The sequence below is a fragment of the Rhinopithecus roxellana genome, chromosome 6, assembly GCF_007565055.1.
Source record: "Rhinopithecus roxellana isolate Shanxi Qingling chromosome 6, ASM756505v1, whole genome shotgun sequence".
Taxonomy (NCBI): domain Eukaryota; kingdom Metazoa; phylum Chordata; class Mammalia; order Primates; family Cercopithecidae; genus Rhinopithecus; species Rhinopithecus roxellana.
In genome coordinates this window covers 62,736,331-62,762,766 of record NC_044554.1, presented here as the reverse complement: position 1 = coordinate 62,762,766, position 26,436 = coordinate 62,736,331, and the positions used below count along the sequence as shown (strand labels likewise).

The 26,436-nt window shown below is 38.8% G+C and overlaps 1 protein-coding gene across 2 annotated transcripts in view; it reads right to left on the bottom strand.

The window, feature by feature from the left end:
• The window catches only part of COPG2 (coatomer protein complex subunit gamma 2), a 160,410-nt gene that overhangs the window by 79,673 nt on the left and 54,301 nt on the right, over positions 1 to 26,436 (bottom strand). For both annotated transcript variants that reach the window (XM_030932347.1, XM_010378802.1), the window contains exons 6-9: positions 21,550 to 21,625; positions 18,096 to 18,188; positions 16,681 to 16,767; positions 15,489 to 15,646 (exon numbers count right to left, since the gene is read on the bottom strand). In XM_030932347.1, the coding sequence (XP_030788207.1) occupies positions 15,489 to 15,646; positions 16,681 to 16,767; positions 18,096 to 18,188; positions 21,550 to 21,625 (414 nt within the window). The remainder of the gene's footprint in view (positions 1 to 15,488; positions 15,647 to 16,680; positions 16,768 to 18,095; positions 18,189 to 21,549; positions 21,626 to 26,436) is intronic.

Below are 26,436 nucleotides of genomic sequence, written 5' to 3'. Positions count from 1 at the left end.
TAGTGAACTCTGGACACAGCAAAATAGGTCTGCCGGAATGCCAACTCTAGGCCTATTGTTCTTAAGGGGGCCCTTCAAGGTTGCTATTAATTGGCTATGCTGAATTATCTCTACTCCCAAGTTTTACTTGGTAATAAATATTCAGATGGATTTTGGCAGGCTCATTGCTTTCAAATTAAGTCCACACTTATCCTACTCAACCTTGAAAGCAAAGCCCCAGGGGGCATGGATGCCTGGGCAACACTAGGGCTCCAGGGACACCTGGACACCAAGGCAGCCAGCCAAAGGAACAGGGACGACTGTCTCCCTGGCCTGGCAATGGAGGTGGTGTCAAGTCGGACACTGGCTGGGGTCCCACTGGCATTTGGGGACTCCCCTGCAGCCCACCAGTATCATCTTTATGGCCACCTAGCCCAGAGCATCAGCACCCATGTTAGAACCACCAGCTCATTCACCTGGCATTTTGTAAATGCTGGAACTAGTCCCTCCATGAGGGAACTATACTGTTCTTTTCTCTTTCAGGTTGTGCCGAGGACAAGTCAAGGCTATGGGTAACTCTCTTTTAGAAAATGGGGTGCAATGGCTAGAGACTGGGATCCTAAAATGCAATACCATCTTGGAATTAAATCTTTTTTGTAAACATCAGAAGTGGACTGAAATAGCGTAAGTATTAATACAAGCCTTCATGGCTCTTTATCAGAATCTTGAACCTCGCAGGAATTGCTGCCTTTGTTATGCTCACACCCCTTTAGGGGAACCAAATAGGACACCAGATACCCTGCATGATCCCCCTTTTGGGAAATGTACCCTCAGTTACCCCCAGACCCCTGCTAGTCCATCTCCTTACCAACCTTCATACCCTTCTCTCCAGAAGGAGCAGAGCCCGACTGGGGTTGCCCACAGTACATTTCCTACCTTCTTGACTATTCTAAGTTATGTCCACTTAGGGAGGTGGCCAGTGGGGGTGGTGGGACTATCTGGGTACGTATACCTTTTTCGATGTCTGATCTAGCCTACTGCAGACAGAGGTTGGGCCAATTTTCAGAGGATCTAACTAAAGTTATGGAGGGGTTTTGGGCTCTCTCATTCTCATTTGAGTTAACTTGGGGACATATTTATATTACCTTGTCCATGTGTTGTACCCCTGAGGAAAAGCAGTGTATCTGGGCACAGGTCCAGGCTTATGCTGACAACTTGTCGGCTTGGGACCCCGAACAATATACTATGGAGGCCACGTCTGTGCCTAACAGTGGCCCTAACTGGAACTATCAACAGGGCCATACTTATCTAAGAAAAAAAAAAAAAAAAATCACATGGTGACTTGTTTAGTGAAAGGAATGAAAAAAATGTACCACTAAGCCTGTGAGCTATGATAAAATAAGGGAAAGAACTCCAAGAAAAGATGAAAACCCTGCTGTGTTCCAGGGGAGGCTTGTGAAGGCCATAAAAGAATATATACTAACACTGACCCCAGTATTGATGCTGGCCAAGTTTTTCTTTTTTTTTTTTTTTTTTTTTTTTTTTGAGACGGAGTCTTGCTCTGTCACCCAGGCTGGAGTGCAGTGGCTGGATCTCCGCTCACTGCAAGCTCCGCCTCCCGGGTTCACGCCATTCTCCTGCCTCAGCCTCCCGAGTAGCTGGGACTACAGGCGCCCACCACCTCGCCCGGCTAGTTTTTTGTATTTTTTAGTAGAGACGGGGTTTCACCGGGTTAGCCAGGATGATCTCGATCTCCTGACCTTGTGATCCGCCCGTCTCGGCCTCCCAAAGTGCTGGGATTACAGGCTTGAGCCACCGCGCCCGGCCGATGCTGGCCAAGTTTTTCTAAGGACATACTTTATTAGTCTATCAGCATCTGACATCAGGAGCAACATGAGGAGGAAAGCGCAGAAATTGGCTTTGGGATCCCAAATGCCTATTAATCAATGTGTGATGTGGCTTTTAGGGTTTTCAATAACAGGGACAGGGCTGAAGAGGCTGAAAGGACCCAGCATGGCAAACAACGGGACAGACAGCAGGCCCAAGTGACACCCAGGGGGATTCTTTGCCCAAGGACCAAACAGCTCTAACAGCAAACCTGTAGGTAATGGTTGCTGCTTCTAGTGTAGGAAGCTGGGATATTAGAGCAAGGGCTGGTTCATGGTATAAGATCTCAAGGACGCTTCTTTTAATTTTTATTTTTTGTATCCCTCTGCACACCGACTCTCAATATTTGTTTGCTTTTGAGTGGACTAATCCTGAAACTATTATTACCCAGCAGTACACCTGCAGAGTACTGCCTCAGGGCTTTAGGGATAGCCCTTACTTGTTCAGCAATGCCTTAGCATGAGAATTAAGGGAGCTAGAGCTAGAAAGGGGAGCTGTACTACAATATGTGGATGACATCCTTGTATATAGTTCCACTAAAGAGAACTCAGATAAGAATGCCATTCAAGTCCTAACCTTCCTGGGAGAAAGAAGATTATCAGGTCTCTCCATCTAAGGCCCAGATTTCTAAAACAGAAATAAAATATCTGGGGTACGTCCTAAGCCCAGGAAACCGGATCTTCTCTGTCAAACAAAAGGAGGCTATCTTAAAGATGAGACCTTCACAAATGAAGAAGCAACTCGTAACTTTCCCAGGCATGGCACGATTTGGATCCCAGGATTTCAGCTCATTACTAAGCCATTGCATGAGGTCCTAACTGGGCCAAAGCATCAACTGCTTGGAGGAACTTTCACTGTAATAAACCCCATCTTCGGTTCTTATACTAACAATTCAGTATTAGCTGAACTACAAGTTCGAAGGATTTACCAAGAGGCTATCCAGCTAAATAATTTCAATAACTCTACCATTCAAGCCATCTTGGACCCCATCAAAGGATATCTACCTAGTGTGACATGTTTCCTACCTTTCCTAGGACTTCCAGTAGCTATCCTCTTATTACTGGTTTTTAGTCCTTGCTTGTTTAACCTCTTTGTAAAGTTATGTCTTTTAGGTTGCAACAGTTCCACGTCAAAATGATGGTCATGCAAGGATTCCAAGCAATCCCTGCCTCAGACGCAGACTCTTCTGATGACCCACCCTTGGGACCCTTAGAGCATGCAGCCAGAGGTTTCCATGCTGGTGTCAGGCAGGGCCAATGCCCCGAAATCAGCAGGAAGCAGATATAGAAAACTGTCCTCCTCCCTCATCAACCCTTAAGAATAAGGGATGGAAGTCTCTGACGGGGATAAAATGAGACAGGAATAATACTGGGTGGTCACCTGAGAATAGAAAACTCCAGGCAGCAGTTTCACATGCTAGAGGCTATGGGCTGATAAATCTCTGAAAAACAGCATGTGAACCACGCTGGCTAAGACCAACCAGACCCAATATGGCACTGGATTTGACCTAGTTTTCACCTAGGACCTCATTATATGCTCATTAACATACTAAGTCACACACCCACTGGCGCCATAATAGTTCCAAGAACACCCGCATTGGGTATGAGTAGGTGGCACTACAGTTCAGAGATATCTCCACCTTTTCCTAGAGATTTTCGTAAATATTCTACCCCTTAGTTAAAGCAACCCACAAAGGTAGCAGCCCCAAACCCCTCTTATATGGAACTCTTTCTTGAGTATGCCCATACTCCCCTTTCTTGAGTTTGTACATTCTCTATATTTTCACTAGAAAAAGAAAAAAAGAAGACACAAAATGTAACATGAGTCTATTGACAGAACGTTCAAAACAAGGCAAAACTAAACTTTACTGTTTAGGGATGCATACCCAGGTAAAAATCTGACATGAAATTAGGATAGTAATTTTCTCTGGGGGTAAATAATCATGATCAAGGAGGATACATAAAGCATTTCTGGGGTCCAAAGAAATGTGCTACTTCCTAATGCATGTGGTCATTATAAGGGCGTTTCATAGCAACTGTATATAATGGTCACACAACTATTACGTTTTATGCAGTTTTCTCTAAGTACAGTTTTCAATTTAAAATTTTAGAAAGAATTAATACTGTATATTCTCTCTTAGATGCAGGGTTCTAAACAGGAGGTCAATTTTGTTATCAGTAACATACAAATCAGTTGCAGTCTTGCATTTTTATACTTGATTTCTCAGTTTCTAAGATAGTTGTGTTGAAGTCTCCATGAAGAGATCAAGGGGACTTAGTTTCCCGTATTAAGATTTTGTTTTGCATATTTTGAAACTATATATTGTTAATATTAAGTGTATGCAAGTTCATTCCTGTTATTTTTTTTAGACCATTACTTTTGTCAAAATACAAAATTCCATTTTCTCATTTTTACTTATTTATTTATTTTTTGAGACAGAGACTCTTGTCGCCCAGGCTGGAGTGTTGTGGCACAATCTTGGCTCACTGCAACCTACGCCTCCCAGCTTCAAGAGATTCTCGTGCCTTAGCCTCCCAAGTAGCTGGGACTACAGGCACACGCCACCACGCCTGGTTAATTTTTTGTATTTTCAGTAGAGACAGGGTCTTTCCATGTTGCCCAGGCTGCTCTCAAACCCCTGCGCTCAGGAAATCCACCCACCTTTGCCTCCCAAAGTTCTAGGATTACAGGTGTGAGCCACCACGCCTGGCCCATTTTGTCATTTTTAGTGCTCTACACACTGATTCCTATTCTGGCTTATATTAATATTGTTACGTGGCATTTTTTATGTGTGTGAGTATATAGCTAGTATATATTTTTTATATATTTATTTTAAATGTTTCCTGTCATTTTGTTTATAAGTGTTTTTTGTAAAGGCATAAAGGTCTCGTTTCATTTTGTTTACCCAATCTGAGCCTCTTTTAATATGTAAATTAATTCATTATGATAACTGTTATATTTTGTGTTCTAGCCAGCCTCCAAGATGGCCCCCCAAAATATCCACTTCTAAAATTCCACATCCTTGTGTAGACATTATATATACCAGAGTTTGTGTGACCAAATGGATACATGAGAGGTGATGGCCTGTCACTTTTGAGATTCGGTTATAAAACACTGCAACTTCCATATCAGGCTCGCTCTCTCTCTCAATTCCCTCGCTTTGGGAGAAGCCAGCTGCCGTGCTGTGAGAACATTCAGGCAGAAAAAAAGCTCATCATCACTGGTCATTAGACAAATGCAAATCAAAATCACAATGAGATACCATTTCTAGCCACTCAGAATGGCGATCATTAAAAAGTCAGGAAACAACAGATGCTGGAGAGGATGTGGAGAAACAGGAATGCTTTTACACTGTTGGTGGGAGTGTAAATTAGTTCATTGTGGAAAACAGTGTGGCAATTCCTCAGATATCTAGAACCAGAAATACCATTTCACCAAGCAATCCCATTACTGAGTATATACCCAAATCATTCTACCATAAAGACACATGCACACATATGTTTATTGTGGCACTATTCACAATAGCAAAGACTTGGAACCAACCCAAATGCCCATCAATGATAGACTGGGTAAAGAAAATGTGGCACATATACACCATGGAATACCATGCAGCAATAAAAAAGGATGAGTTCATGTCCTTTGCAGGGACATGGATGAAACTGGAAACCATCATTCTCAGCAAACTAACGCAAGAACAGAAAACCAAACACCGCACATATTCTCACTCATAAGTGGGAGTTGAACAATGAGAACCCATGGACACAAGGAGAGGAACATCATACACCAGGGCCTGTCGGTGGGTGGGAAGCTAGGGGAGGGATAGCATTAGGAGAAATACCTAATGTAGATGACAGGTTGATGGGTGCAGCAAACCACCATGGCACATGTATACCTCTGTAACAAAACTGCACGTTCTACACATTCTGCACATGTACCACAGAACTTAAACTATAATAAGAAAGAAAAGAAAAGAAAAGAAAAGAAAAGAAAAGAAAAGAAAGAAAGAGAGAGAGAGAGAGAGAGAGAGAAAGAGAGAGAGAGAGAGAGAGAGAGAGAGAGAGAGAGAAAGAGAGAGAGAGAGAGAGAGAAAGAAAGGCTCTCAAAGTGAGAAACTAAAGCATCTGGCCAATAGCCAGGGAGAAACTGAGGCTTGTCAACAACTATATGAGTAAAATTTTAAGTGGATCTTCCAGGCCCAGGTGACTACAGGCTTGGCCAACAACTTGATTATAAACTCATACGAAGGTGGGAACTTGAACCAAACTGGACAGATTCTCTCAGATCCCTGACCACAGCAACTGGGAAATAATAAGTATTTTCTTATAAGCTGTGAATTTTGGGTTCAATATACCACATAGCACGAGATAACACATACAATTAACACCTACTTCTATCCAATTTCTTTTCTGTTGTCTATTAGAAGGTTTTACCTCAATCAATTTTTTCCTTAACAATTTTCAATCAACTTTTCCTCACTCCATTTTTGAAAGCTTTACATTCCATTTACATTGTTCATATAATTAAATATTATATTAGCTATATTTATAATATTACAATAAAGTTTTATATTATTACCATATTTTCCTCCTAAACAAGATGACAACACATACACACAGCATACTTTTACTTCCATCTAATATCATCTTCCTTTTTTCACTTTTTTTGAGACAGAGTCTCACTCTGTTGCCCAGGTTGAAGTGCAGTGGCACAATCTCAGTTGACTGCAACCTCTGCCTCCTGGGTTCAAGCAGTTCTCCTGCTCAGCCTCCGGAATAGCTGGGACTAAAGGCATGTACCATCACACCCAACTAAGTTTTGTATTTTTAGTAGAGACAGGGGTTTCACCATGTTGGCCAGGCTGGCCTTGAACTCCTGACCTCAAGTGGTCCTCCTGCCTCAGCCTCCCAAAGTGCTGGTATTACAGGCATGAGCCACTGCACCCAGCCAACCACTTCCCTTTAAAAAAAAAAAAAGCCTACAGCATCCGGTATTACCAGATAGTCTCGCATCCAAGTACTAACCAGGCCCAACCTTGCTTGGTTTCCAAGATCAGATGAGATCAGGGTTGGTTAGGGAGGTATGGTCATAAACTAATACCACCTTCTACACCATTATTTATCATGTTGTCATCCTCTGGAATTTTAGAGCTTGTTACTAATTAAAAAAAATTTTTTTTAAACATCAATTCAGAATTACCAACTTTTATACCCCAAATAAGAACCATCCAACTAAGACACTCTCAAACCCCTGACCTGCAAAAATTATATGAGAAAATAAATATTTACTATCCCTTTAATCTGGTGTTAGACATGACAGTATGAAAGTCGTTAAGTGAATTACTACAAAATTAATGTGCTCCTACCTCAGAGATAATCACTATACTAACTTTCAATGCCATACGTTAGTTGTGCCTATGTTAGTTAAGTCTAAAATTAACATAAATGGAACTATATAAAATGTATTCATTTGTGTATGACTTCTTGGTGAGATTTATTTATGTGACTGCATTTAACAGTAATTGTTCATTTCCATTATTGTATACTATTTGACTATATGAATATACCACAATTTACTTTTTGATTTTAGCACTGACAGACATTTGGACTGCTTCCACTTTGCGGCAATTTGGGCATGGTGGCTCACACCTGTAATGGCAGCACTTTGGGAGGCTGAGGCGGGTGGATCACCTGAGGTCAGGAGTTCAAAACCAGCCTGGCCAACATGGTAACACCCTGTCTCTACTTAAAATACAAAAAATTAGCAGGGCGTGGTGGTGTGCGCCTGCAATCCCAGCTACTGGGGAGGCTGAGGCCGGAGAATCACTTGAACCTGGGAAGCAGAGGTTGCAGTGAGCCGAGATGGCACCATTACACTCTGGCCTGGGCAACAGGAGCAAAACTCAGTCTCAAAAAAAAAATTGTTTTGTGTGTGGCAATTATGAATAATAGTACTATAGGCATCTTGTACAGTTGATCCTCGAACAACATGGGATTAAGTGCCAACCCCCATGTAGTTGCAAATTCACACGTAACTTGTGACTCCCCCAAAACATCACTACTAATAACCTACTATTGATCATCTCGTTAACAAAAATAGGTCATTAACACGTTTTATGTTTTATGTAATATATATTGTATTCTCACAATAAAGTAAGCTAGAGAAAAGAAAATATTAAAAAAATCATAAGGAAGGGAAGATACATTAACTACTCATTAAGTGAAAGTGGATCATCATAAAGGTCTTCATCCTCATCATCTTACATTGAGTAGGCTGGGGTGGAAGAGGAGGTCTTGATGTCTCAAGGGTGGCAGAGGCGGAAGAAAATCCATGTGTAAGTGGACCTACACAGTTCAAACCCATGTTGTTCAAGGATCAACTGTATGTCTTTTAATACATAAATGTATGCATTTCTGTTTGGTTATTTATTTGAAGTCAGTTAGGATTGTAATTAGGGTTTTGTGGAATCCATAGGTCAATTTAAGAAGATGTATCTTTACAATATTGAATATTCCATAAATGGTATATACCTCATTTACTTAGGTCATACTTTAAATAATATTGTATACTTTTCTGTGTAGAGATATATACAAATTTTAGTAGATACATTCCCAAGGATTTGATTTCAATATAATTATATATTATACCATCTTTTCAAAATTTTATCTTTTTGATGGGTTGCTGGAATAAGAAATAAAACGACTTTGGATATTGACCCTTTATCCAGCAACACTGGTAAATTTACATGTGAACTTTAATAGATAATGTACAGATTATTTTGCATTTCCTATAATATACAGCCATATTGTCTCCAAATACAGTGTTATGTCCTCCTTTCAAATTTTTAGATATTTTATTTTCTTCACTTACTGTACAAAGTAGGCCTTCTAGCAAAATACTGTTTAAAAAATAAAAACAGCAGGCATTTTTGTCTCTCTCATTCACACTCTCAAGGGGAAAGCTTTTAATAGTCCACCAGTAAGTACAAAGTTTAGTGGAATTTTTTTGTACTGTTGTCAGAATAACCATGTTCCCTTCCAGTGCTGGTTTGCAGAGATTTCAATCATGAATTGCCATTAAATTGTATCAACTGGGCCGGGCGTGGTGGCTCAAGCCTGTAATCCCAGCAGTTTGGGAGGCCGAGACGGGTGGATCACGAGGTCAGGAGATCGAGACTATCCTGGCTAACACGGTGAAACCCCGTCTCTACTAAAAAATACAAAAAACTAGCCGGGCATGGTGGCGGGCACCTGTAGTCCCAGCTACTCGGGAGGCTGAGGCAGGAGAATGGCGTGAACCCGGGAGGCGGAGCTTGCAGTGAGCTGAAGTGAGTTGAGATCCGGCCACTGCAGTCCAGCCCGGGCGGCAGAGCGAGACTCCATCTCAAAAAAAAAAAAAAAAAAAAAAAATTGTATCAACTGCTTTTTTCTGCACCCATTAAGACATTAAGACTCTTCTCTTGTATTTTTAAAATGAGGTATATTATGCTATGTTTTACTGTTAGATCAACCTTATACTTCTAGAATAAACCCATACTGAGAAATATTTTGACATTATTTCTCCATATATCTTTTTTGCTCCATTCTATCACCTTTCCTTCTGGATTCCAATTACATATGTGTTAGGCCACTTGATCTTATCCCATAGTTCTTTGAGGCTCTTTATTTTCTTTAATATGTTTCTCTCTGTTCTTCAAATTAGCTGCTTTCTATTGCTCTATCTTCAAATTCACTCTCTTTGACTCTCTTATCAGCCATCTCTAATCTGCTGTTAAGTCCATTCAGCAAATCATCCGATTCAGTTATTGTACTTGCTGGGGCAGAATGGCTCCCCAAAGATGTTTATGTCTTCATTCCTAGAACTGATGAATATGTTACATTACAACATGGCAAAGGAACTGTGCTGACATAATTAAGATTGTCACCTAAATTACCCAGGTAGGTGCGATCTAATCACATGAGCACTTTAAAACAGATGTGCTGAAAGAGGAGGCAGAAGAAATGTGGCAGAAGGGCAAGTCAGAGAGTTTCAAAGTGCAGCTCAACACACCATTGCTGGCTCTGATACGTATGAATCAATAAGCAAGGGACTCAAGAGAGGCCCTCAGTTGCTCACTGAAAGCATGAGAAGGAATACAGGCAACCTCTAGAGGCACAGACTAACCTCCAGCTGAAAGCCAACAAGGAAACAGAGACCTACAACCTACAGTCTCAAGGAAATGAATTTGGCCAACGACTTAAATGAGACTGGAAGTGGATTCTTCCCCAAAGCCTCCAGTAAGCAACAGCACTCCACCAACATCTTCACTTTAGCCCCATGAGGCCAGTATCAGACTTCTCATCTATAGATCTATGAGATAATAAATGGATCTTGTTGTAAGCCATTATATTTCATGGTAATTAGTTATGGCAGCAATAAAAAAAACTAACAGATTTTGGCACCTGTAAGTGAAGTGTTACTGCAACAAATACCTCAAATCACAGAACTGATTGGAATCTGGGAAGGATTGGAATCTGGGTGGAAGCTGGGAAGAATTTTGAGGAGCATGATGGATGAAGCCTAGTTTTGAAGAGACTTATAAGAAATCTGATCTTAAGTGATGCACCCACCTCAGCCTCCCAAAGTGCTGGGATGTGTATAGTCCCAGCTATTCAGGAAGCTGAGGCATACGAATGGCTTGAACCCAGGAAGCGGAGGTTGTAGTGAGCCGAGACTGTGCCACTGTACTCCAATCTGGGCAGAGAGCAAGACTATATCTAAGAAAGGGAAGGTAAGGGAAGGGAAAAGGGAAGGGAAAAAGGAAGGGAAGGGAAGGGAAAAGGGAAAAAGGAAGGGAAGGGAAAAGGGAAGGGAAGGGAAAAGGAAAGGGAACGGAAGGGAAAAGGGAAGGGAAAAGGGAAGGGAAGGGAAAAGGAAAGGGAACGGAAGGGAAAAGGGAAGGGAAAAGGGAAGGGAATGGAAGGGAAAAGGGAAGGAAAGGGAAGGAAAAGGGGAAAGGAAAAGGGAAGGGAAGGGAAAAGGGAAGGGAAGGGAAAAGGGAAGGGAAGGGAAGGAAAAAGGAAAGGAAAGGAAAAAGAAAAGGAAAGGAAGAAAAAAGAAAAAGAAAGAAAGAAACAAGAAAGAAAGAAAAAGAAAGAAAGAAAAGGAAAAGAAAGAAAGAAAAAGAAAGAGAGAGAGAGAAAGAAAAGAAAAGAAAAGAAAGCTGGTTTTTAAGGACACTGCTGGTCAGGGCTTATGAACTGCCTACAGAAATCTGGACTTAAAAGATGCTATAGTGAGGGCTCAGAAGGAAGTGAAAAACATGTTAATGTAAATTTGAGTAAAGTAGATCCTTGTTATTATGTATTGGCAGACAGCTTAGTGAAATTGTGCCCTGTAGTTATTTGTGAAGCAGAACTTGTAAACGATGAAGTTGGATATTTACTTAAAGAAAATTCCAAAACTGAAGATATGACCCAGTTTTATCTTGCTGTTTACAGTAAAATGTGAAATGATAAATTTCACCTATGGAGAGCAACTTCAGCCTGAGCCCCTGAGTTCCAGACTCCCTGCAATCTTCCCTTTCTGACAGCCTGTCCTATGAATTTTAGATTTGCTTAGCTAGTCCCCAAATTACGTAAGAAATAAATCTCTACACATTTATATCCTCCAGGTTCTATTTCTCTGGTTGAATCCTGACAGAGTACTTTTAAGCTCCAGAATTTCTACTTAGCTCTTTTTGTAGTTTCCATTTCCCCTGTTCAATCATGATAACTATTTTCCGTTAAAGTCATGGACAAGGCTGGGTGCGGTGGTGCACACCTATAATACCAGCACTTTGGGAGGCTGAGGCAGATGGATTGCTTGAGCTCAGGAGTTTGAGACCAGCCTGGGCAACATAGCAAAACCTCATCTCCACAAAAAGTACAAAAATTAGCCAGGTATGGTGGTGCATCCCTATAGTCGTAGCTACTTGGGAGGCTGAGATGAGAGGATTGTTTCAATGTGGAAGGCAGAGGTTGCAGTGAGCCAGGATCATGCCACTGCACTCCATGCTTCATGACAGAGTGAGAGACTCTGTCTGAAATAAATAAATAAATAAATAAATAAATAAATAAATAAATAAATGAATGAATGAATAAATGAATAAATAAATAAATTAAGTAAGTAAGTAAGTAAGTCATGGACAAATTTATAATAGATGCTTCAAACTTTTTGTCTGCTAATTCCAATGTCTAGATCACATCAGGGTCGGTTTCTATTGACTGCTTTTTCTCTTGGCCACTAGCTACATTTTCTAAATTCTTTGTACTGATAACTTTTGCCATCTATTAAACATTGTAATGATATACTGTAAAGACTCTAGAACTTATGGAATTTCTTTAGCAAGAAGCTTGGCTAGGATCAAACTCCAAACTTTATTTCCTCCATAGTGAGTTGCAGCTGGATTCCTCATTCAGTTCTTTCATCTTACAACTACTGCTTCTGGCAGGTCTCCTAGAGTATTCTCCTGTATATATGTAGTTCAGTGGTCAGCCAGTGATTTTTGCAGAGTTTAAAATTCATTTTGAGACTCATTCCTTTTATGGCTCCCTCCTTTCCAGGATTTCTACTCTAAGTTTTCAGTTACTCTTCCAACCTCAAACTGTTTTGACCACTCTGTCCAGAAGTTTGGGGAACGAATATCTTTGTACTAATGACAATCATTATTTGCAGGAGGATTAAGCTGGCCAAGCTACACCATTATTGGAAGGAGGAAGCTCAACTGAATATTTTTAAATATTCCATTTTACCTTCCCTGTTGACATTTAAGATCCATATGTTTTACAAAGATTTTTGGTTAGTTACAATATTCATCCTCAAGAGATTACAATATTCATCCTTATCATAGTGTATCATCAAATAATATACTACTACATGAATGATACAAAAACTTTACAAATGTCCATTTTTCTCCTTCATGCCCCTTATACGACTGTTTTCATATATTTCACTTCTACATATATATAAGCCCACAATTTCCTGCTAGTTTTAGTAAAAACTGTATATATTTATAATTTACCTACATATTTACCTTTTAATTTACCTACATATTTACCCTTTTTCTTGTTCTTCATTCCTCCTGAAGATCCAGGCATCCATCTACTATCATTTCTGTTTAGCTGGAAAAACTTATTTTAGCATCTTTCATGATGCAGATAGGCGGACACAAATCTTTTCAAGTTTTTGTTTTCTCCTGGTTGAAAATGTTTTAATTTCACCTTCATTTGGAAGAATACTTTTAGAGTACAGAACTTTAGATTGACAGTTATTTGTTTCAACAATTTTAAGACGTCCATTATCCTCTGGTATCCATTTTTCTGAAAAGTCAATCATTTTTAGTTTTGTTTCCCTGAATCTAATGAACCTAATGTGCCTTTTTAAAAAAAAAGTGACTTTCAAGCTTTTCTTTCATTCTTTCTCTTTTGGTTTTCAACTTTTTACTTGTTATATATATGACTATGTTATGATTAGGTGTGGCTTTTATTTATCCTACTTGAGTGTCACTGGCCATCCTGGATTCATTTTGGGTTTGTTGTTATTTTTTGAGATGGGGGTCTCACTCTGTCATCCAGGCTGGAGTGCAGTGGTGTCATCTCAGGTCACTGTAACCTCCACCTCCCAGCCTCCCAGGCTCAACTGATCCTCCCACCTCAGCCTCCTGAGTAGCTGGGACCACAGGCCTGTGTCACCATGCCTGGCTAGTTTTTGTATTTTCTTCTGGTAGAGATGGGGTTTCACCATGTTGCCCAGGTTTGTCTTGAACTCCTGAGCTCAAGCGATCCACCTGCCTCAGCCTCCCAAAGTGCTAGGATTACAGCTGTGAGCCACCGCACCCAGCCCCTTTCATTCATTTTGGAAAATTCTCATCCATTGATATGGGTTAGCTATGTCCCCACCCAAATCTCATCTTGAATTTCCACGTGTTATGGGAGAGACCCAGTGGGAGGTAACTGAATCATGGGGGCAAGTCTTTCCCGTGCTGTTCTCATGATAGTAAGTCTCATAAGATCTGATGGTTTTAAAAATGGGAGTTTCCCTGCACAAGCGCTCTCTCTCTTTGCCTGCTGCCATCCATGTAAGATGTGACTTGTTGCTCCTTGCCTTCCACCATGATTGTTAGGCTTCCCCAGCCACGTGGAATTGTAAGTCCATTAAACTTCTTCCTTTTGTAAATTGCCCAGTCTCAGGTATGTCTTTATCAGCAGCATGAAAATGGACTAATACATCCATTATCTCTTCAAAGACATATTCTGCTCCATTCTGTTTCCTTTCCTTCTGAGACTTATTACACAAGTATTAGACTTTTTGATATATTTCCTAGGCTTCAGATGTTCTATTCTTTTATTTTCTTTTCTTATTTTTCTCCCTATGCTTCAGTTTGGACAGTTTCTATTGACTTGTCTTTAAGTTCTCTAATCTTTTTTCCACTGTGTCCAATCTGCTATTAAGTACTTCAAATAAATTTTTATTTTTGATATTGTAGTTTTTGGTTCAAGATTTTTTTTTCTAGTTTCTATTTATCTATTAAATTCCTTACCCATTTACACATTTTGTCCATCTTTTCCACTCTTTATCGAAAAGATATAACTTACAAAAGTTACAAAAGTTCACTTTACAAAACTCCTTTGGTGTTCACTTTACAAAAGTTGTTTAAAAGTCACTGCCTAGTAATTTCTAAAGTCACTGCCTCCTAATTTCTGTATTTGGGTCATCTGTAAATCAGCTTCTACCGACTGCTTTTTTTTCCTCTTGTTTATGGGTTACATGTCCCTGCCTCTTTTGTGTTTTTTGACTGTTTGCTAGACACTATTTATACAGGTGCAGTAGAGACTGATGTAAATAATAATTATTATTAGAAAAGTGCAGGTCCTTTTACATTTTTAGCAGCTAATAGTTGATCTGGGTCAGGACTTTGCCGCAGCTTTAATTAAATTCAGTTATCTGCTATTGACAAATGACCTGAGGAACAAATCAGGCTTCCCTTTTCAGTGGGACATTAGTAGTAGTGGCAGATTCTAGTGATCTCTCTCTGTGTTACAACTCAGTTTCCCAGGCCACATAAGAAATCTTTGGAGTTCAGCCATAAGCCTTTCAGGCTGGGGAAGGGGTCTTCTTTGCTCCCTAGATCCATCCCCAGCTTACTATACCTCAAAAGATCTCTCTTTCCTGCCCTTCCCTAGCCTTCAAAGTTTTTTTGGTAACATATATGCCTCAGACTTGTGGAATAATCTTGGGCAAATCACTAAATGCAGTACTTCAACATTCTCTTTTATAAAAACAAAAGGGATAGATAGGATAATTCTTAATGTCCCTTCCAACATTCATATTTAATTATCTATATATCTCATGATCAATGCATATATTTTTTGTTCAATATCAGTTTGTTATGTGCTATTAATAATTAAGTACATACACAAGAGTATACATTAAGGTAAAAACAAAAAGTGTGACTTGAAATTACATAATTTTTTTAAAAAATTGAAAAATGTCAAACTCATCTGTAAAGTCAGCACTGTCCAAAAAAAATTCATAAAGGAAATAAACTGTAAGGTATATTAACATTGCAAATGGAAAATAACCCAGGTTTAGGTGAAGACACTTACCCATCCTCAGTTTCTTTCAGTAAACGACTGGCAATTCGGATCAGCATGCAGTAAGCAAACTGTGACTTGAGACCAGATTTCGTAAACTTATTCAACATTTTGGAAACAGCAAGTCGATCATTCTTTCTAAGGTGATACAGGACTCCCAATGCATGGTACTAAAGAAAACGAAAAAGAAGGCAGCACATGGATTAGAAAGACATCAAAATGTTTACACAAAAATAGAATCACATGGAACTAGATTAAAGATTTCTTTCAAATACCCAGGTCACATGTACATAAATATCTTTTTCACACTGAACTAAACACAGGCAAGACTAAAAAATTAAGTTTCTAATTTACCCCCCAGAAGTCGTCAATTCAGACTGGCAGGTATAAAGGAGGTGACATACAATCTGAAGATGGCACTAGCAGTCTCAACACTGGCTCATACATCCTCAGTACACACATGCTCAGGCCCAGGGCTTTACTGGTGCTATCTGTCTCTACGAGTGGCTTTACATCATGTGTGGCCACCTTAGTAATTAAAGGATTAATCTAAAGCACGCTGCAAGAATGTCATTATCTTGACACTTTGTATAAAAACACATGATCAGAGTCACGAGAACGAGTGTTTCCCAAGGGAAAAATGGCTACTCTTGTCTCTTAATAACTAAACGTGCTACCATAGTAGTTATAACCATCAAGAGGGCCTAAACACCCTCTCAAACAAAATGGGGTACTTTATATACAATTTCCAGTTAAGAATTTAATCTTGTTCCTCTTAATAAAGAATAACCTGATAAATATGAAAAGAAGCTCTTTTTGACAAAATGGTTTCAAAGTTTCATGAAGTAAAAGCTGCTCCTTATGATTTTTTTAACGTCTATAATCAAGGCCTCAGAATCTGGAATTGAATATCTTTTTACACAAATTATTTTTCAAATAAAGGACTGAAATGAGCATCTCAATCTATAATCTTTCCCAAATATCCCTACACAGGGTCATTGAGCTTCTACGAAACACTTGAAGGGCAGTATTCAAATGGCATTAATCATAATTAGTGAGACTCCTACTTCAGAATACATATTGTATTAGTAGCTGCTTAATTTGCCTTTCGTTAATGTTTAGGGAATCAATACACTGCCCCTACAATACAGGTTTAAAGAATGCTGATCCTGAGATATAAGCTAATGTGATTCAATGACAGTACCTGGACCATAATATTATCACTTGATGCAGCTTCTTGGGCTTCATTGATCCAGCGCTTAACCACATCATAGCTTATCTTCATCATGTGCTAAATACAGAAAAAAAAATGAGAATAAATAATGCATGTCACTAGAAGCTTAGAAACATGAGTTAGTTTTCTTGGAAAATTACTAACAGACATTTCCCAAGAGGAAGAAAACTATGTAGCTCTTATAAGTCTATTTTGTGTCTCTACTCCTGGGGCAACTGATAAACAAGAAGTATTTTCTCCCACACCTGTTACAAAGGTGAGTATATGTTTGTGAGCTGGGAGAGGTGTGTAAAAGGAAGTAATGAAAAAGGAAGAACAGGATGGGGATGGACAGTCAACAGAAAGGTGCTTAAATAACATCATCATTATAAGCTTTATTTCCGGGAAACTCCCCTGGAAGACAGACAGTATGCAAGTTCTCTGCTTGTGTATTATTCTCTGCTATAAAACTCAGCCAATTATATTCCAGAATCAGGAACTCTTGTATTTAGATGTCTTATACATTTACACTATGTAAGTGATGTTAATCAAATGCAATGTGATAGGTTTTAATGTACAAATTGTGTTCTGCTGAAAAACAGAAAGGAAAATGTATTACTGAAAAAAAGACCACTTCCTGGGAGGAAATTCAGAGTGGGACAGGAAACTTTGGATTGAAGGATACACGTAGACAAAGGGCACCAGAAAAAGCAGAGGACAAACAGAAAAGTAGTAGAAGTCATAAAGGCAGATCATAAAGAAGATTTTAAATGAAAGAAAAGGGCCCTAGGTTTCTTCCCTGTCCCGTACCCCACACTTACCCCTCTTTTATTATGTGTACAACATAACTTCTAGATTTCCAAAACCGTTCAAACATATGAAAATTTTATGTTTTTAATTGCTCAATGATCCTATAGATCAGCAATCTCCAATCTTTTTGGCACCTGAGATTGGTTTTACGGAAGACAATTTTCCCATGGATAGTGGGCAGGGGGATAGTTTTTGGATGAAACTGTTCCACCTCAGATTATCAGGCATTAGTTAGATTCTCATATGAGGCCAGCAACCTAGATCCCTGCATGGGCAGCTCACAATAGGGTTCGAGCTCCTATGAGAATCTAATGCTGCTGCTCATCTGGCAGGAGGCGGAGCTCAGGCCGTCATGCTCGCTTGCCTACCACTCACTGCCTGCTGTGCAGCCCAGTTCCTAACAGGCCACGGACCAGTATTGGTCTGAAGCCCTGGGGTAGGGACCCCTGCTCTAGATAAAACACACCTGGATAAAGTAACAGAGGTATATACATATTTTTAACTGTTTCATTTGTGAGAGAATCCTAGTGATACTTTGTTTTTGCAACTCCAAACTGTACCATGCGTAAGAACTAGGAAGCTGCTTGTTCACTTACCAGGGAAGACACTAGTGCTGAACTGGATACACTGGAAACTTTATCCACAATGGCCTGCTTCATGTATCTTTCAATGGCTTGCAACATTGTTCCCTAATAACATTCAAAAAGAAAAAATTGTTAAGGAAAAACATTTTTACGCAAAATCACTCTTATGCTTCAAAATAATTTTCAAAAACCAATCTTGTATTTGTTTCTGTGCAAATATTTAGAATGCACTGAAAGGATGATAATATAGTAATAATATCCCAAAGTGCAAAACCCAAACAACGAAGTTGAAGCTTTAAGAAAGAACATTTTAGATTACATATAAAGAAGAATAACTGTTCAACAATGAAATAAACTGTCTCAAAATGGAGAATCACAGTTTGGAAGAAATACAGAAGTAGAGGCTGAACCCATTAGGAAAGTTATAAAGAAATTCCTATATGGAGATGGAGCCTGCTTTTGAAGTTATGAAGATTCCTCTATGTGAAGGGTACATATTACATACAGATCCCAGAAAGTCCTAGAAATCAAATGTAATCCCTGATTATCTGAGATACATAAAGAACTAAATGTGTAGTATATTACTATAATGAGCCCTCAATATAAAATCCTCTGGAAATACAGTTCTTTTCAACTTTAACTGGGAAAAAGCACTGGGAAGATGGTGGCAGATAAAGATGAGTAAAAAGACTGAGAACAATATTCAGATGAAAAAAAGAGTTTTATTGCTAGCACTAGCATGGTCAAGGCTCATGCTGCTACCAACTTAATGCTAAAAATAAATAAAAACAATCACAACAAAACAACAGTGCACCAAAAAATATTACAGCATTTCTATTACTCCTTCTAGGATCCAGATTTACCAAATATATAATTTGGTCCTGCTCAACCTTTACAACTTGAGGTTACAAACATACACCTAAAACATACCCAAGCATGAGTATATAGCTATTATTCAATTTGCTTGGCAATGCCTGGCCTGCCTTTCCTACTCAGAGTTCCCAGAAAGAGACAGCCAAACATACTACATGATCTCATCCCTTCAGATATAATGAACTGGATCAAAATTAAACACCTGACTCAGACACAGGTAGCTATAAGCTACTGGCCTACTGCTGGCTAATCAGATTCTCTCTCTTAAATATTGGAACAAGAGGGCCTGTGTCTAGTACATGATGGATCACCACAGTAAATAGCCTGGCCAATATGGTGAAACCCCGTCTCTACTAAAAATATAAAAATCAGCCTGGCGTCGGCCTGGTTTTAGAAAATATTTCATAGGGAAGTTGGAGATAGATCTGGAAATGTATTCCTTTAAAACTCTTCTCAGACTGATTTGAGGATATTGCCTAGTTATTCCTTGCAGTCTTCCCATACCCTAGGAAAATCTTCATTTACCCCACTTGGAAGACTTCTTAATATAGGCATATCCAAACTCCAATGTCCCTGACTATCCATTATTTTGAGACACCAAAGCAAATTGTCCCAGGAAGTAAGGAGGAAGACTTGTTCTTGGAATAGAAGTCAGTTATGAGAGAGGTCAAAGAGGATGGCTCCAAGTTGGTGTAGTGTGAAGGTCATGGATACGGTCCTTGGCTTTGCAGTTCTAGAAGTGTAATTTTGTCACTCCACACAAAGGTATTCATGTTTTGTCACATTAAATCAAACTCATAGGAAGTTATGTACATAATAGAATGCCAGTGCATTCTTTTATACTTATAGCCACTAAGTGAACTGGATTAACGCTCCTGTTGGGGAAATCCTATCTGGGAAGATCAATTATAATCAGAAAATTACATGAGGAGCGTGGATCTTGAGCATGGCTATTGTTAATGAGCTGATGAGCAGGTGCTCACTGCCTGGCATATAATAGGAGCTCAGTAATTATGGAATGAATGTACTTCATCTATATCTTCAATACAGATGCTAAAGGGGAAGTTTAAGATTCTTATAGGCCACCCCAACATGTTTTTTGATCAGGTAGATTTTTTCCTTTTTTCTCAAATTATACTCTTAAATGGCTATATCATGTAGATATTAAATCCAATAAAATTTCATGTCAGGGAATTATATAACTGCAACAGCTAAGTTTTATCTATCATCTCTGACCCTAGAAGTTAGGACTATTCATTTATAAAAAGATTAGAGATTGCTTTCTCGTGCTCTGTAGGAGTAGTGATGATGGTAGCGGCTGAATGATCTGCATTTCACAATACTATTTGGTGGCCAAGAGTATATACAAAGAATGACACTGGCTGACCCCCAGTACTGGCACTTTCCTAGAGTTGGGACATCCTGGCTAGGGAGGTGCTGAGCCACCTGTGGGCTGGCCAGCGGTTGTGGACTGTACTGTGGTGAGGAGGAACAATAAATTTCCCCCACTACTTAGATCGCCCTTAAGAGATAATACTTGAAACTGCTTTTAAGGACAGACAAAAAGACAAGCCTTTTCGAATTTTAAAATCATTAGGGATGAGTTGCCAAAAAATTTGGGTCAGTTTTATCTGGAAGCCAGAAGACATCGTCTCCTCAAGGCTTTTTCTGGCTCTGGGATAAGCTATTGAGATAGAGGAAAAGATGCCAGGCTGAGGAGTTTCACTTAGCATTTTAACAATAATAAAAAAGACATACAAAATCTAAACATTTCTTTTTACAATTCAGATACATATTTTTTCCCAAGAGCAAAATACTCTATGAACTGCATCATTTGCTGTTTATTGTTGATTGTGTAGGAGATGCTTACTATACTGGCAGCAGTGGAAGGCGGATATAAATACAGTATTTTGAGATTTCTTCTGCATTTTAACAAAAAGCCTCCCACATGGCGATGATTATTCTGAAACTTGAGTTCAGCTCACACAGAAGAATACAGTTTTCAGTTTGTTCAAACTGCTACCAAAAAAAAAAAATTAGTGGGGTGTGGTGGTGGGTGCCTGAAATCCCAGCTACTCAGGAGGCTAAGGCAGGAGAATCACTTGAACCCAGGAGGCGGAGGTTGCAGTGAGCCGAGACCGTGCCACTGCACTCCGGCCTGGGCGAAAGAGTGAGGCTCCAATTCAAAAAAAGAAAAAGGAAAAAAATCTCCTGTTGAATTCTTAAAGCTGCCCAATTTCTTGCCCTGGTGTCTACCTGTAAGCTTCACCTCAAATTCTGAGAGATTTGTGTCCTATAATAAAGCTTTTTAAGATAAATTTGAATGGGTTTTTGTTTCCTGCAAGCAATGTACCCTCACTACAACAGTTCAAGAGGGCAAATAAAGAGAGAAAATGGACTAACATAAATAAATTAAAGGAAAAAAATCTGAAGGAAAAAGAAAGACTGGAGCCACAAAAGTCTTTCTGGTGATCATGCTTCTCTTATACTGAAGATTCACAAAGTTAGACTAGGAAATCCTACGAAATCTACATGGCCACCTGCAGATAAACATAGTGTTCCATTTGATAACTCAGTAAAACAGAGAACTTACATCAGTGATTCTGCAGAGAGCCCTGATGGCCGGGCCTCGGTATACATCTTCTTTTCCAGTCATGTCTTTAGTCAGACTAAGAAAAATCAAATTGGTTAACATAAGATCAACGAAAATCTCTCCCGTGGAATTCACCCCTAGTCAATTTCCAATTGTCCCATAATTATCTTAATGCAGCTACTGATTCAACAAATATTTATGGAGGAATAATTATATTTATTTTATATTCCATAAACAAATATTTATGGAATATAAATATTCTTTGTACATATGCTAAGACTACTGCATAGAAAAGTGTTCTAATTCAAGAATAAAGCAATGAACAAAATTAGTAAAAGGCAAAAAGTCCTTCACCTTCATGGAACTTACATTCTAGGAGAAAGAAAGATAATCACATAAACAAAACAAGCCCTTCCCCATAATTTTAGATACTGGTAATTGGCATAAAAAATAAACTAAGGACAGGCCAGGCACAGTGGCTCACACTTGTAATCCCAGTACTCTGGGAGGCCGAGGCAGGCGGATCACAAGGTCAGGAGATCGAGACCATCCTGGCTAACATGGTGAAACCCCATCTCTACTAAAAATACAAAAAATTAGCCAGGCGTGGTGGTGGGCGCTTGTAGTCCCAGCTACTCAGGAGGCTGAGGCAGGAGAATGGTGTGAACCCGGGAGGCAGAGCTTGCAGTGAGCTGAGGTCGCACCACTGCACTCCAGCCTGGGCGACAGGGCGAGACTCCATCTCAAAACAAAATAATAATAAATAAATAAATAAATAAATAAATAAATAAATAAATAAACAAACTAAGGACAATGGTATAAAGAGTCCTAGTCTGACATATCCCCAAATCCTAAAATCCCATCAGACTAGACATAACTTTTTAAAATAAATCAACAAAAATAATTAACTCATGAGGTATTGCTCTTTGGCATGGCTTTCTAAAGTTATCAATGGCTTCAGACCTTTCTGCTGAGCTTCAAAACCAGGCAGAAGTGTGAACTGAGCTACAAAATTCCACGCCCATGCTTTAAAGAGGTTTTTAACCTTTTACCCTCCCTTCTTTAATTCCCCATGCATTTATACTATCAATCTCTCCACTACCTCAACTATCAATCTCTCCACTACCTCAACTCCTCTCACATAATCCAAAATGACCTACAACTCTGACTCCCTCCATTAGCACACCAAGAGGAAAAAATTTTGACTGATAGTCCTTCATTTCTTTTTCAATTAGAAAAGTAATTTGGCCAGGTGCAGTGGCTCATGTCTGTAATCCCAGCACTTTGGGAGGTCCAGGAGGGAGGATCACTTGAGCTCAGGAATGCGAGACCAGCCTGGGAAACACAGCAAAACCCCATCCCCACAAATAATACAAAAATTCGCCTGGTGTGGTGGCATGTGCCTGAAGTCTCAGCTACTTGGGAGGCTGAGGTGGGAGGACTGCTTGAACCCAGGAGGCAGAGGTTGCAGTGAGCTGAGATGGCACCACTGCACTCCAACCTGGGTAACAGAGTGAGACCCTGTCTCAAAAAAAAAAAAAAAAAAAAAAAAAGATTTTTTTTGGAAGTGTCCTGCACTTAAAAAATTTTGCAGCATGGGCATTTTTCCCTGATGCACTCTTTCTGGCTCTATCAGATGCAAGCTTGGTTTTCCAGATTTCCAAGAGTATCTATGAACTAGATTCTATTGCTAGCAATGGGGAGCCCTGAACAATACACTCATCCAGTAATTTAAGTGCCAAGGGCTATGAATTTTCCTCTGAGCACAGCTTTAGTTGAAATCATAGGTTTTCATCATTAGATTTTAAAAACATTCTTTAATTTCAATTTTTACTTATATACTGGCCCAAATGTTGAGGCTTTCTTTTTATTTTTCCATTTTAACATATCTGGGTACTATCTGTTCATTTTCTTCTCAAAATAAATGTATTGTTTGATTGCATTGTAATGACAGAATAAGTCTCTACTATATTTCCACATTCTAGAATTAATGGGTTTTCAGGGGTTGAATGTTGAATAATTTGTAAGTGTTCCACAAATATCTGTAAAGGTGACTTTTCTATTAGAAAGGTAACGTTTTCATAAGTATTAATTAATCTGTATCAAGTATATTATTTATATCCTTTATACCCTTAGGTTTTTCCTTCTTTTTAAAACAAGGGCTAATACTATTTTGTTTCTATTTACATTTTTTTGTGATTTTTGGCTTATGTACTTTGGTGATATATTAATAAATAATTCATGACAGTTTCTCCTCATTTTGGACAAAGTGTCTCATTCTTGTCTCATTCAAAACTTTCTGCATTTAATTCCATTTTCTAATTATTAACACCTTCACCCAAGCTTCCTTTCAGTAGTGTTTGCCTTATATGCTTTCACCCCTCCTTTTATATTCAAATATACATCACAATATATAGCATATAGTTAGTTGTATTTCATTTTTAAACTAATCTGTATTTCTCTTAATAGGCAATGTCTGGTGTTAATTCTGTCCATTTGTTTTGTGTTACATCTCTATTTTTAACACTTTCTTTGTTTCCTATAAGGCAGTGTTATCCAATAGAACTTTATGCAATGATGGAAAATGTTCTAACATCATTCAATATAGTAGCCACAAGCTACATGTGGCTAATGAGCACTTGAAATATAGCTAGTGTGACTAATGAACTGAATTTTTAATTTTACAAAAGTTCAATTAATGTTCACTATAACAGCCATATGTATCTAATAGCTATCTTATTGGACAATACAGATGTAAGAGTGTGTTTTGTTTTCTAAGTGAATGTGTTTTCTTTCTGAAATATGGAAGATTTACACTCTAGTTCTTTTTGTTGCTGCCATAAAACTTTAGATAAAAGACTTAAGCTATGAAAGCAAAAAAATTAATGCACATGAGCTTTCTCCTCTCTTACCTGCCCTCCCGTGTATCTCCAAATTTTTGTTAGTATTATTCTTTTTGTATTATCATGGATTATAACATTTACATTCTATCTTTAATCATAATTTCTATAGTAGTTTAACCTTACTTCTATAACTGAATAAATTCAATGCTCACTGGAAATTCATTTCCTGTAGCCCCTCTTACAGAATTCACTCTTTTGATTTAATGCTTTGATTAACATAACTTTAATGCTTAATTTTATTTTTCAAGAAAAGCTCACAGGTGTTATGGTCCCTAAATTCTTTCCAGTGTGGAAGTCTGCTTGTTATCCCTGTACTTGAATGACAATTCACTTTGCTGTATTATTCTTGTATCACATGTTCTGTTTCTTAAAACTTTGCAGACACTGTCCTCATTCTTTTCTGACACTGAAAACTGCCATGAATGGCTGAAGTCGGATTTAGTTTTTCTCACTTTTAAATGACTAGCTTCTTCTGCCAGAAGTCTTAAAAACTATTTCTCTCCACAGTACAAGTTAACCAAGATGCATGTTGGTGTTAGTCATTCTGCTACAATTTTTGTTGGAATACAGTATGCTATTTTAAAATGTAGATTTATTTTAATATGTAGCTATGTTTTTAAAAGTTCTCTTTTTTAATGTTTCATTTATCTATAAATAGGGTTATTACTTCAGCAATGTCAAAAGTTTTGCCCTCTCATCTCTATTAAATTGCTTAAATGTTTTTCTTTTAGTTCAGCGTTTCAGTGAGTGTCTATTAGGTGTCAGACACTGCTCCAGACACTTAGGATACTTTAGTAAGCAAAAGAGACAAAGATTCCTGCCCTCAACAAGCATACATTCTGACAGGGAACAATCTAGTAAATATTTCAGGCTCTGCAGGCTATATGACCACCCCACAACAACTCGATTTGGTTGCTGTAACATGAGAGTAGCCATACACAATACATACACAACCCTCTGGCCCATAGAGTAGAGCTGGGTGCCACAGGGATTATTCCCAACCCTTGAAACCTAAAAGTTTGCCTGATTAAATTTAAAAATTGTCTGGTGCTAGTGACTCCTTTCTTTCCTCCCATTGTCTCCTTTCTGAATCGGAATGTATATAATTGTTATTCTAGGCCTGTCCCACCACAGTATTTCCACAGCACATGACTTGTTTTCTAGTTTCACAGGTCCATAGATAAAGAGGAATTCTGTCTCAGGATGAATCATACCCAGAAACTCACCTATACTGGAGTTAGATGATTAGATGATGAGATTTGGGACTTTTCAGTTAAAATATTTAATGACATCTTGGACCAGAGTTAATGCAATGGGGTTTAGATTTTGGAAGATTACTGCAATACAGTGAATGCATTTTGCATGTAGGATGAATGTAAATCTTTAGGGACCAGATGGAAGCCTGTGGTAAGCTAAATAATGGCCCCTAAAGACATCAAAGTCCTACTCCCTAGAACCTGTAAATGTACCTCATATGGCAAAAGGTACTTTGCAGATGTGATTAAGTTAAAGACACTGAGATGGGGAGATTATATTGAATTATTTGGGTTAGCCCTAAATGTAATCACAAGTGTCCCCATAAGAACAAGGCAGAGGGAGATTTGACACAGGAAGCATATGTGACAATGAATCAAGAGACTGGAATGATGGGAAGGGGGAGTTAGGATTCAAGGAATACAGGTAGCCTCAGAAGCTAGAAAAGGCAAGAAAACAGATTTTCCCCTAGAGCCTGAAGAAGGAACCTGCTCTGCCTATACCTCTGACATCAGCCGGGTGAAACTGATTTTAGACTTCTAGTCTCCATAACTGTAAAAGAATTTGTGCTGTTTTAAGTCACCAGATTTGTTAAGTTACTAAGTTTGTGGTAACTTGTTCTAGCAGCACTGGGAAATCAATGCACAGGAATGGCACACTTATTCTGTAAATATTTTAGACTTTACAGGTTATATGATCTCCTCACAACTACTCAATTCTGTAGCTGCAG